This window comes from Tursiops truncatus, chromosome 5 (genome assembly GCF_011762595.2).
Source record: "Tursiops truncatus isolate mTurTru1 chromosome 5, mTurTru1.mat.Y, whole genome shotgun sequence".
Taxonomy (NCBI): Eukaryota; Metazoa; Chordata; class Mammalia; order Artiodactyla; family Delphinidae; genus Tursiops; species Tursiops truncatus.
This window is the reverse complement of record NC_047038.1, coordinates 29,386,990-29,400,330: the sequence shown is the minus strand read 5'-3', so window position 1 is coordinate 29,400,330 and position 13,341 is coordinate 29,386,990. Positions and strand designations below refer to the sequence as shown.

General features: G+C 36.4%; 2 protein-coding genes across 8 annotated transcripts in view; one reads left to right on the top strand and one right to left on the bottom strand.

Moving 5' to 3' along the window:
* ELOVL6 (ELOVL fatty acid elongase 6) overlaps window positions 1–13,341 on the bottom strand; it is a 435,739-nt gene that overhangs the window by 386,193 nt on the left and 36,205 nt on the right. The gene's annotated exons all lie outside the window — the stretch shown is intronic.
* ENPEP (glutamyl aminopeptidase) overlaps window positions 1–13,341 on the top strand; it is a 103,639-nt gene that overhangs the window by 69,807 nt on the left and 20,491 nt on the right. The window contains exons 11-13 of the mRNA XM_019928062.3: window positions 2,460–2,539; window positions 12,547–12,683; window positions 12,808–12,863. Coding sequence (XP_019783621.2) covers window positions 2,460–2,539; window positions 12,547–12,683; window positions 12,808–12,863 — 273 coding nt within the window. The remainder of the gene's footprint in view (window positions 1–2,459; window positions 2,540–12,546; window positions 12,684–12,807; window positions 12,864–13,341) is intronic.

The following is a 13,341-nucleotide window of genomic DNA, read 5'->3' as shown; positions in this document are numbered from 1 at the left end:
TAAGTTGTATTATAAACTAAATGGTCTCTTCCCTTTTCTCACTGCTTAAATATTCCAATATTAGGGAATTCTTACTGACCAGAAACTTTTTATAATTTAAATGGACCACACATTTGTAAGTTACTGTTTTACACTATGGCTTCAACCATCTCTTAGAAATGGGCCAGTTTCACATCTCCATCAGGGATAGTTCTCTATGGGACAAGTTTACATGTCTTTGGCAGTCCAGTCAATGTAAACCGGTGGAAGAATGGTAGTAGGTATGTCATGTTGGGGCAAAGTCAGTTTCCTTAGTGAAAATTAGATTGGCCATATTTATACTGTCAGAAACTGTTATATTGTTAGATATTTTAAAAGTGAATTATACCTATAAAAAATTAAATCTGATACTCTTGAATTTTAGAAAACATATAGGAAACTCTATCATTTCATTTATGTCATTTCTATTTCTTGACATTTTGTACTCTCCAATCTATAATTGTACTCACATTAGATCCTGTAAGTGGCTCCAAAACTATAAAATTATATAGCCTCAACCCTGCATCCTTTTTTGTCTTATGATGCTCTTACAGACCTCAGAGTAATATTTTTTACATGACCTTAGCAGTATATCTTATGCCTACTCTTAGGCACAGCCTAGTCCCAGAGACCGTGTCTTAGGACAGTGGAAATGTGAAATCCTAACTGTGCATACAGTGTATCAAGATACTCCGTACTCTGTTGTTTCAGTCGGGTTGGCATTGGGGAAAGGTGAGGAGGAATGAAATGTTAGTCTACATGGCAACACCACATCAGCAGAGCAGTGAAAGAGTGCAATCTGTAGGTAGAATGTGACTTTAAAATAATGCTTCTTTGTCTATCTGTCGAGAAGCTCTGGCAATATTACTAGTCTATCTAAACTACAGACAGACTTTACTAGACTACAAGTACTAGTCTAGTAAAGGGATCGTTCTTAGGTTGGCTTCACTAAAATCAGACCCTGAGGTGATCATTCAAGTGAAAGTGACTCATTAGGAAGTCTAGGAAAGGCTGGTAGGGGGATTGGCAAGAGGGATATCAAGCAGAAAAGGTGCAACAATAAACAGGTTCTGTCCAGGGTGACTACCCTGCAGGGAAGTTCTAGAGACAGTGCTTCAGTGTGGTCCTGCAGATGGGGCAAAGAACATTTCCATGCCCATCCATCATTGGCTAAGGGCTGCATCCAAGGATGTAAACTCCCAGGAACTTCTAGCTTTCCTTGCTCAGGCAGCCAGAGGGCAGTCCTCTAACAGAGAGACCCAGGTGCTGGCTGTGGGCAGGGAAAGCATAATGGAATCCAGGGTGTACAAAAATGACAAAGAAATTCAAGGGGATAAGGGTGGAGCACTGACAATTTCTCCTATAGGATCCAAGAAACAATTTATGTACTGGTTCTATGAAACTTACATCCAAAAACATTCCACTGCAATAAACTCCTTCAAGAGCGCTAGTAAAAGTTCAATCTATAAAACATTTCACTAGTTAGACAACAAAGGATGACTTCTTTCATATAGATGGCAAATATATATTCTCCCTGAATTACATAAATTTTATTGTATCTTGAAAGGGAGAAATATCATTCCCCCATTCTCTATTAGGGACTTGAATGAACACAGATGAAGAAAAACAAGGCCAACTCTGAGTTGAAACCTAAACCCAAACACAGATTCATCTTTTCTCTAGATCTCCTGTGTTTTCTGACTGGTAAGATATGATATGAGAACGATCTAAAAGACATTTAAGACCTCTTTTATGAGATTTCAAGACTAAAATGTTAAGTATATATTGTATCAAAGTACAAAGCTAACCTCCTCCCCCCTGCTCTACAAGAAAATACTAAGAAGCTAAAAAGAACACTAAAACCCACTGAAACATGCTTGCCTGGTGAGTTTTCTTTGCAACACACTGGTTCACATGATTGTAAATAGGAGATATTTAAAGAGCATGATAAGCTTTAAGGGATGATGGTGGTGGTGTCATTGCAACATAATTTCTAAAATGCATTATTTCCTTCACAGCATTTTAATATTGTCTTCTGAATTCTAAAAATGTATTGTGTTCCTTGACAGAAACTATAGCATATTAAAGTCTGTGCAAGTATGCATGTGAATGCTCAATTTTATATGTGTTATATTTATGCAATATCTTTATTCCAAAGCTTCAAGCCATTTTTCTTGAAATAATCTTCTTCATCCTTAGCTAATTTTTGATACAAAGTTCCAAATTTTAGAGATTTATATAAATTGAAAGCAATTACATAGCCTATCTTTACCACAAAAGAGTACTGTATTAACTGTATTAATTGTATACTATACACTGGACAATTGCTTATGAGGAAAATATGCTTATCTATTGCTTTTTATGCTTGTCTATTTTTACTTTGGAAATGTTTTTATTTTTTAGTAATAAAAGTTAAAATTTTTCTTTTTAAAAAACTTTAGTTACACATGGAATATTCCAGTTAAATGGACTGAAGATAGCAAATCAAGCATTACATTCTACAATAGGTCAGAAACAAGAGGTAAATATCATCAATTGATTTATTTCTTCTTTGAATTAATGTACTACATTAAATGAATAGAAGTGTAAAGAAACAACAATAAAGATGGAACTTATGATGTAAACTTCAGCAAAAAGAAACCTTTTAAGTAATTAACTGGTGAGCCAAAATCCTTATCTATAATAATGAGAACTTTTTTACCTTAAGAAATTCTTTGTAATGATTTACCATGACTGGTACAATAAATACCCATATCCAAAGGAGAAGGGTCAGATACCCAACCACTGGAAGATCAATGTATCAATTTTCATCCTTTCTTTGCTCTCTTCCTTCTTTCCTCGCTTTTTCTCCTTCCTTCCTTTGTTCCTTCTCTTTTCCTTTCTTCTTTTTAAATATCAGATAAGCCACTGAATTTCTTAGAATGTTATGTAACAAGCCTGACTTTTTAAATGCTGCCATTAAATTAGACCTATCATTTTTTCAACTAGCATGACATTAGAATCTTTAATGACTCCAAATCATTTTTTCTAAGCTGTCAAGTTGTCACCAGTAGCTCAAGGCATTACCTATATCTATATCCATCCATCTAACCATCTCCCTAAGTGAATGACTTGGCACTTGCCTGTGTTAAATTCAGCTGTGACTGTTCTGCTCACTTAAACCAACTAGAAATATATTTCTGTATTCTATCTCCATTGATTTGTCTTTTCCCTTCTTGAAAAATTTTAGAGTTACATAAAAACATGGGAGACCTTATCACATGTTCTCTACTACAGATCGCTGAAAAAATAAGACAGGTTTTAGCAACCATCCCAGAAGAATCTTGCTTTTTATACTTTTGCTATTGTGCTTGTTTTGTGTTTCAAAATCACTTCTTATCTAAGACAAATGAGACTCTTCTTCATCCCTTCCCATGAGGACTTGGTTTCAGAATAGCATTTGGCATGGACTTTCCCCCAGGGCTTCTCAGGGATAAAAGTAGATCATCTATCCTCTAATTACATATGCCTATTTGCTCCTGTAAGATATTCTAAAATAGTAATTAATTTCCTCTGGCAAGTAAGTTTTTACACTATTTCCAGTAGATTTTTTTTAAAAAACAACTTTATTGAGATATAATTCACATACTAGGAAATTCCCCCATTTAAAGTGTACAATCCAATGGTTTTTATTACATTCACAGACACTTGTAACCATCATCACAGTAAATTTTAGAGCATTTCAATCACCTCAAAAAGAAACTCCATATCCTTTAGCTATCAACTCCTCTATTCTCCTATAACCCCAGCCCTAAGCAACCACTAATCTACTTTCTGTCTGCATAGATTTGGCTATTTTAGACATTTCACATAAATGGAATGATACATGTAGCATTTTGTGATAGCTTCTTTCACCTAACATAATGTTTTCAAGTTCATCCATGTCATAGCATGTATCAGTACTTCATTCTTTTTTATTGCCAAATTATATTCATATCATATTGATATTACCTTTTGTAATATCATATTGATATTACAAAGGTAGTATCATATTGATACTACCTTTTGTTTATCTGTTCAACAGTTGATGGGCATATGAATTGTTTCTGCCTTTTGGCTGTTATGAATCATATTGCTATAAACATTTGTGAACAAGGTTTTATGTGGCTCCGATATAGTTTTTTCAGCTTTGGTTTTTACTTTTACTATAAATTATTTTGTGAGTTTTAATTTTTACTATAAACTCTACCAGCTTTGCTATAGTCGAGGTAAGACCCCTTTCTGTTGCCTTTACAACAAAACTTTCTTTTGGTCATTTAGGCTAACCTTAACTGATGTAGTCAGCAATTTCTCTTGAATTCTTTTAGAATACCCAGATCAATGCCATTTTGTCTTAGTATTTTATATAGGATAATTTTGTGTTTGAGTACCAAGCTCTATCTTTTGTGGGCCGTCTTCTGACCATTTTCTTACTCAAGTACATTACTCAAGCCAAAGGAAAATGGAGAAGACAGAAAAAAAGTTTAAAAAATGTGCAATAGCACCGATAAAAGGCATAATAAGGCTAGGATTCCCTTGGGAGGTTTTCAGTGGATCTGGTTTAAATATTACTACATATTTTCCCCATTGGTCACCATTGGTTAACTGAGGGTTGGGGGAATGTCTGGGAAGCTGCTTGATTTGTTGTTTACAAATTTAAAAGCATGAGTAATTTATATACACTAACACAATGTACCTAGCATTTTCATGAAATGAGGTTTCCACAAAAGTAAATTTTCCAGATAACTAAAGCTTATTCAAGTGCTTTGTAAAATAGGTTTCAGGAGTTAACAATAAACATTCTTCTTGTATGTATTATGTACTTATTAGACAGAATATTTGAATAATGAATTAAATAATGAATTAAATTAATTATTTCAAACAAGTATTTACTGAGAACTAACTTATGGGCCAAACACAGGGATAGGTATGGAGATAATGCTGGGTAGGGGAGAACCCACAATCCTTACCTTGTGGTAATTACTGTCTAGGGAGGGTGTGGACGAGTCAGGCAAACATAATACCATGTCATAAGGGCCTGGTGTGGTAACAGCCAAAGGCACTCGCAGGAGAAGCACCAGCGGAGATTTAGGGGTTGAGCAAAGTTACTAAAGAAAGGGACATCTAGTCTCAGAGTTAGGGGGGGCTAAAGGTAGAGTTTAAGTGGATGACAGGATGGACTGAGTGTAGACTGAAATAGTGCTACAGACAGAAAATGCTAGTATGAAAGTGAGAAAGCAAAGGGCTCTTAGGGGAAGCTCTATCCCTCTGTCATTACATTTAAGACATTTTTTGCTGTAACTATTGACTTTATCTGTCTCTCCCCTCTCTGTAGAATATTCCTTGAGAAATGGAGCTTATTTTTTGTTGTTGTGTGGTTGTTCTATATCTCCAGCAGGTACCCAGTAATTGTTTATTGAATGAATGAAGTGGCTCTAATGTTCACAGAGCTTTGATGACAAACCTATCTTTATCTGCAACTTCAGAATCATGACTGGTCACTTAGCCAGAAGCAAACTAGACATCTCTTCCTACTTCAAAGTGCCTGCTCCATTTTTAGGCTATGCAATAAGTTCCGGTTTCCTGTTTGGGGACATCTTCAGCTCTCAGCTCAGAGCACAGATGACAACATGTCCTGAGTGTACTGAATGGGCAATCAGCTCAGGTTACCAGCCCCACCTCCCTCTTCTCATTTTCTTTGGTGATTCATCAGTTCGAAATTTCCCAGGCAAGAGTGGGACTTCCCCTAAGGTCGTTTATTTACATTTGTGTTACACACGGTATTTTAAATTAAACATGTACTTTATAACAAAAGAAGAGGATCTCCATCTCAGATGCTTCTCTGGCTATTCTAACCTACCCTGAATAATCTCTCCTCTCATTGTTGAGAGTATATTTTATGCTGTTAGTTTCATCAATCCTTGTTCTTAGTATTATTCCTTAGATTTTAAGCAGCAGCATGGTTATTTACGATTCATATGCTCTGTCTTTTCTTTTTAAAGTAAATTATAAGCTCTTTGAAGATACCAACTACACATCATACTCCTTGTCTCCTGCTCCCCTATTCCCAACAAGGTTCTGTGTGCATCCTAAGAGTTACTAAGAGTTCAGGAAGTCCTTGCTTAATGAACGTTTGTTTGCCTGCAGACCGCTGTGCTTCTAGTGGCTGACTGTGTATAGTAATGCCTCTATCTTTAGCATCAGCTACTATTTTGGCTACTGTCAGTGCATCTACATTTAGTAGTATGCCACCTTTTTGTTTCTAATCTGCTGCTTTCTAACATTTCGAAGACTTGTAGATTATCACATGATATCAGACAACCAATCTTGCTAAAACATAGTATTTAAAAATAGGGATTTGGGACTTCCCCAGTGGCACAGTGGTTAAGAATCTAACTCAGGGCTTCCCTGGTGGTGCAGTGGTTGAGAATCTGCCTACCAATGCAGGGGACATGGGTTCGAGCCCTGGTCTGAGAAGATCCCACATGCCGCGGAGCAACTGGGCCCATGAGCCAACCTACTGAGCCTGCGCATCTGGATCCTGTGCTCTGTAACAAGAGAAGCCACGACAGTGAGAGGCCCGCACACCGCGATGAAGAGTGGCCTCCGCTCGCCGCAACTAGAGAAAGCCCTCGCACAGAAATGAGGACACAACACAGCCAAATAAATAAATAAATAAATGTATTTTAAAAAAAGGATCTGCCTGCCAATGCAGGGGATATGGGTTCAATCCCTGCTCCGGGAAGATCCCACATGCTGCAGAGCAACTAAGCCCGTGCACCACAACTTCTGAGCCTGCGCTCTAGAGCCCACAAGCCACAACTACTGAGCCCACGAGCCACAACTACTGAAGCCAGCACGCCTAGAGTCTGTGATCCACAACAAAGAGAAGCCACCACAATGAGAAGCCTGCGCACTGCAATGAAGAGTAGCCCCCGGTCGCTGCAACTAGAGAAAGCCCACGCGCTGCAGTGAAGACCCAACACAGCCAAAAAGTAAATTCATTCATTTTTTTAAAAAAGGAAAAAAAATTTTCAATTGCTTTAAAAAATATTTATAAAAAAATAAATAAATAAAAATAGGGGTTCACAAGCACATAGGGTCTAAAAGACAGTTTAGGGCATAGGAGGTGGAATAGATTTTGTGATGACTGTTTTCATAACTCTTTCAGATTGAGGATGCATTCTGGATGGTTTAGATAACCAAATTCTGACTATCATATAAATATTACGAAAATTTGATGGTAGTTATACTTAAATATTTCATATCAAAATAATGATGGGCATATATTTTTTAATTTAATGGCAAATAGGGCAGGGGAGAGAGAGAGAGAAACTTTCTTCATTCCTCCAAATTGAGCCTCATGGAATCTTTGAATTTTGATTGAATCATTACAGATTCCGTTTTGCAGATTCAGAAGCTCAGTTTGTTTAATTCAGCCCTGGTCAACCAAGTCTCAGAAATCTTATTCACGTGAACCATACATATAAGAATGCTAATTTGTTAATTTACACAAATAAAAACATACTGGCCAAGGTGAAACAGAATGTTCACTTCAGCTAATTAGATATCTCTTCCAGGAAGAAAATTTACTTAATAAGGGTACATAGAGAGTTGGGGTATATTAATTATTTTAAAGAGGTCATAAGCTGTGACTGCTTTGTATATATACTGCATTAACTAGGGGAGTCTAATTATTGCATTGAGAGGCTATCAGGGGTGGCTCCATGCAATAAAAATTTCTTATTCATGCAACACTCCAATGGAGGTGTTCCTGACCTACCATCTCTCCTAGGTAGCTCACTCTCAGATAATGACTTAGAATTCCTGGCTTTTTCTTTCTCATGGCTCCACCTCCTCCCTCCCCTTGACCCAATCTTGGACTTCTCTGCTGGATCTTTTTCTCTTTTTTTTTTTTTAATTTTTTATTTTACATTGGATTATAGCTGATTAACAATGTTGCAATAGTTTCAGGTGCACAGCAAAGTAACTCAGCCATACATATACATGTATCCATTCTCCCCCAGACTCCCCTCCCATCCAGGCTGCCACATAACATTTAGCAGAGTTCCCTGTGCTTTATAGTAGGTCCTTGTTGGTTATCCTTTTTAAATAATTCTCTGCTGAATCTTTTGCATCTGATCAGAATACAGAGGAAGATAATGGAGGGACCAGAACTAGAAATGCATCTATTATTTCTCCCCACACTTTATGTCTCGGTGTCAATCATATGTTGCCACCTAACTGCAAGGGAGGCTAATAAATATAGTCTAGCTCTGTACCCAGGAGGAAAAGGGAACAGTATGGTAAACAACCAACAGGTTTATCCATATACACTGTTCTCTATAAGAGCAGATCTGTCAAATGATCTGGAACACATGTACCAACTAAGTTGGGCACCTGCTTTCCTAGGCAGACTAGGGACACATCAACGGATCTTCACTATCCAACTCTCCTTTGCAATTATTTCTTCACAATCACCAAAACCATTGCCTATGATAATCCTTCATCACGATAGTCAGATTGCATTTTTTCCCGATTCCTACTTATTATACATTACACATTAATCCTACATCTTTCTTTTCAGGGAGATTCTCTAGGCTACTTGCTGAGATTTAGACGGGACTCTATAATTATTATTAACACAATCAATAATATTTCCTTGAATAAGTAATTTGTTGAAAACATTGTCACAAATGGAACCAATCCATTTGTACAATGGGTCATGTTAGTCTTCGTTTCAGAGATTAAGCTTTTCTTCCTTGACCCCAAATTCCTTTTTTTTTTAAACTGTAACTAGTCAGAATACTAGTGGAATTTTTTAAAGATATTTTTGATGTGAGACATTTTTAAAGTCTTTATTGAATTTGTTATTGTTATTGTTTCTGTTTTATGTGTTGGTTTTCTGGCCATAAGGCATGTGGGATCTTAGCTCCCTGACCAGGGATTGAACCCGCACCCCCTGCATTGGAAGGTGAAGTCTTAACCACTGGACTGCCAGGGAAGTCCCCCCAAATTCTGACAGTGCATCCTACTTGAAATTTTTAGGTCTCCAAATATAATTTGTGTGTAATTAGTCAAAAAACACTACTCTTGTGTATTTCAGTTGTTTTACTACTAACTGATACACAAATTTAATAAGATAGATATAAACTGTCATTTTACACAGAAAAATAACTTGCTTAAAGGATCAATGCAACACAGTATTTATGTCCACAAAGAAAAATGTTTCCTTCTCTAAAAATTTCAGGCTGTCACAAGCTGTCTAGTTGACTGAAGCTTGTTACAATTATTTATATAAAATAGTCTATTAGAGAATTATTATGCATGCTATGTTATTGAAATCTGAGTTGAAACTAGCCTCTGGATGAAATTTTGAAAAGATAATTATCAGACAAATAATAGAAGGAAACAATTTTTCTAGAAAGAGCCCCTACCCAGAAAGAATTCGTTCACCACTTTTATGTGTAAAACTAGCAAGAAATAGCACAAAACAATTTATAAACTGAATGATAGAGTACTATATGGCCATTAAATTTAAATTTTCATATATAGAAAATGAAATTGCAAAGTGCTTACAATATAATTTCAAATGAAAAGGATTAATAATAATAAACACAGTAAGGTTCCAGTACGTGTATTGTGTGTTCATATGTACATATGTATGGAAGATACATACATGCACACAAGATAAAAACATAATGTCAACTGGTGGTGGGTAATTTCTGTATTCTTCATTATACTCTTTTTGTATTTTCCAAATACATATTTGGAACCTAAAGAACACATACTACTGTTATAATCAGAAAATTCCTAATAGTAATTGGAGAAACAGAATGAAACATACACCCTTACTTCTATGCACCACCTGGAATAGGCATCAATATTTTAGTCCTATTTACTTCATTATGTAACTAAACAACCCAACAGTATTTTGTTGTTGACAACTGTTCCAAGAGTAGCATGAACTTGGAAAGTCTGGTAACTACTGACTTCCTGGATCTCAGCTTCCTCATCTATAAAGTGAGAAAAATCACTGTAACTCTAGACAGGCTTAACTAGGTATATATAAAGCACACTTTATAAAATACTGCAGTATTTGGATGGATTGCCAGGAACTTCTCAACGTTATTTATATTTGCTTTGCTATTTATAGAACTGGCGGCATATCCCCTTTCATAATAATGGGGATAGCTACCATCTGTTGGACACATAACTATGTGACCAACACTTTACCTATGTTATCTTATTTAATCTTCACAACAGCCCTGTGAGGGATTTTTATCCCTACTTCCCTCATGATGAACTGAGACACAGAGAGGTCAAGTGATTTGGCCAAGATCACACAGCTAGTAAGTCATAGAGCAATGATTTTATCCTCAGTCTCTCAGACTGGAAAGTTCATGCTCTTTCTCCTATAATATATGGCTCTGTGCTTAAGCAAGAGGCTGTCCTCCCAATACAAACATTCAAAGTGTATGGCTGCCAAAAGATTAGCTTCCTTTCAACAACATGTCCATGGGAGGATGACAAAGAAAGATAAATACTATATGAGTGAGGTAAATGTTTACAATTTGTCAAGAACCTACTCTGAATGTTCCTAAAGAAACTTTATTGAAGAGTTTACTTATATATTATGGAAAACTACTGTGTCCTGGATATCCTCCAAACCTTGTGAATGCTTCCAAAATTTAAATCATCTTTCCTCCCAAACTGACTCATCTTTCTCTATTCTGTAAGGGCAACACCATTATTCATCCAATCATGCAAGCTATTTTTCCCTCCTCTAACTGTCCTCATCAACTCAGAAAAAGGACAGTGTTGATTTTACCAGTGATGTGTCCCTTGAACACATCACCTATTTTCATCATCTCCACATTAGTGTAAGCCCTCATTCTCTCTTGCCCTAGATTATTACAGTAGACTCTAGAATCTCCTTCCAATATCTCCTTCCCATACCACCATCAAAATTATCTTTCTAGAAACAGGCTGGAGCATATTATTTCCCTGCTTAAAAATCTTCTCTATTCTTACCATCTCTCAGAAGATGGACTTCTTGGGCTTCCCTGGTGGCTCAGTGGTTAAGAATCTGCCTGCCAATGCAGGGGACACGGGTTTGAGCCCTGCTCCGGGAAGATCTCACATGCCGTGGAGCAACTAAGCCCATGAGCCACAACTACTGAGCCCACGTGCCACAACTATTGAAGCCCATGTGCCTAGAGCCCATGCTCTGCAACAAGAGAAGCCGTCGCAATGAGAAGCCCGCGCACTGCAAAGAAGAGTGGCCCCCGCTCACCACAACTAGAGAAAGCCCGTATGCAGCAACAAAAGACCTAGAGAAAGCCCATATGCAGCAACGAAAGACCCAACGCAGCCAAAATAAATATAAATAAATTTGAAAAAAAAGAAAAAAAAAGAAGATGAACTTAACACAGCTTGTGGCTCTTCACACTGAGGCCTCACTTTTACTTCCAGCCTCATCTCCTATTTTCCAATATCACATCCCACATTATCACTACATTAAACTATTTGAAATTATTTAAATATACTAAGTATTCCCACATCATTATTTAAATTGCATATTGTCCACACAAACAAAAGAGTATACAAGTATAAAAGTACAGGATGCTAACGAACATCCTAATGTTCGTTCGCTAATGCTAACAAACACTGGTCATGTCAGAGCACAACTATTATTTTGAGTAGTTTTTACTTAAAACATAAGTCTTTGTTCCTCAATGTTGAACTTCCAAAATCTATATCCTAGAGTCCTATGTAAATTCTGAATGCTACTTCAGAAAGTTAATTTGGTAAATCCACTGATGAAAAAACATTGATGTAATCAGCTGAAATAAGGAAGCAGAAGACTTTACAAAGATAAATAAAATTGGGAGGACGAGCATGAAATGGACCACAAAATCAAGAATGTTTTATCTGGATTTTAGTCCTATTGCAAGCCTTCTTGACATTTTAAAAGCACTACTGACCGTCAAATCATTGCTCTGCTTAGCAATCACCATTTCCATCAATTTGAATGTTGATTTTAATAAACAAAGTATTCTTTTAAATGTTTACATTTTTATCCCCTCCCCAGGCTGCCCCAGTGAATATTCTTTGTGTAGTTAATCCATCACGATTAAGAATGTATGGATTACCCCCAAAGGGCATGGACTTCTCTGTCTTTAACCATTGCTTTACTTATTGAAGGATTGACAAGCACAGAATTATTTCACCCATATGACAAGCTTCTGCCAGTAAGAAATAATAATAAGTCACAAATTACAGGACACTTATTTACATTACTTATTTCTTTTTCAGCTCACACACTACAATGACATGTTAAAGTTAGGCAACTAAATAAGAATTAGGCTTTGGGGCTTTGGATCCAAATCAAACTTGACTCCTTGAGCTAATATTTCTTTTCTTTGCTTTTTACCCTCTGGGTCTAATTTCTCTGTGTTTATAGTATGTGCAAACATGTTTCTCATTAGTGTTTATTTACTACCACAGGAATCACTTTGAACTCTCCTAAACCTAGTGGAAACACTTTTCTCAAAATAAACCCAGACCATATTGGGTTTTATCGTGTAAATTATGAAGTATCAACTTGGGAATGGATAGCTACCAATCTTTCCCTCAACCACAAGGTAAGAATAGCAGGTTGTGAATTGTTTTCTTTTTGTTCTAAGAACAGCATCATAATGACATTAATTTTCAACACGTTTCGTTTTAAGATTCATGTTTCTTACCTTTTTTTCTTTCTCTTCCCAGTACTTTTCTTCTGCTGATCGTGCAAGTCTTATCGATGACGCTTTTGCCTTGGCAAGGTGGGTTTTGGAATGAGATTCAATTGTTTAAAATACTGTGGATCTTGTCATAAATCTTTTTAAAAATGAATTACAACAAAGTACTATAGTTTAAAATATCCGAAGCCACTATTTACATTATTTTTTTCATAACTTTTTTAAAACTAATATGAGCCTTATAGCTAAAATATTGATATCAACTCAACATACACAAAAACTCACCTACCCTATTGACTTTAGATAGGTTTGTCTAATCAGAGTCCTTGAGCTAATTAGGAGTGACACTTGCAAATGCACAAAAGTGTACTGTCATAATTTGATTTATTAAAAAGACGAACAGTGTGTTTCATTAACTCATCTCTGTGAGCCCAAGCCCATTGTAAGATTTTATGGTTAGAGTTGTCAAATCTTATTCAGGTCACTGGGGTAAGAAGTATGAGACATAGCGCCCTAGGATTGAATTAAGGTACTGTTTAGGAAATTTGAATTTTTTTCTCAT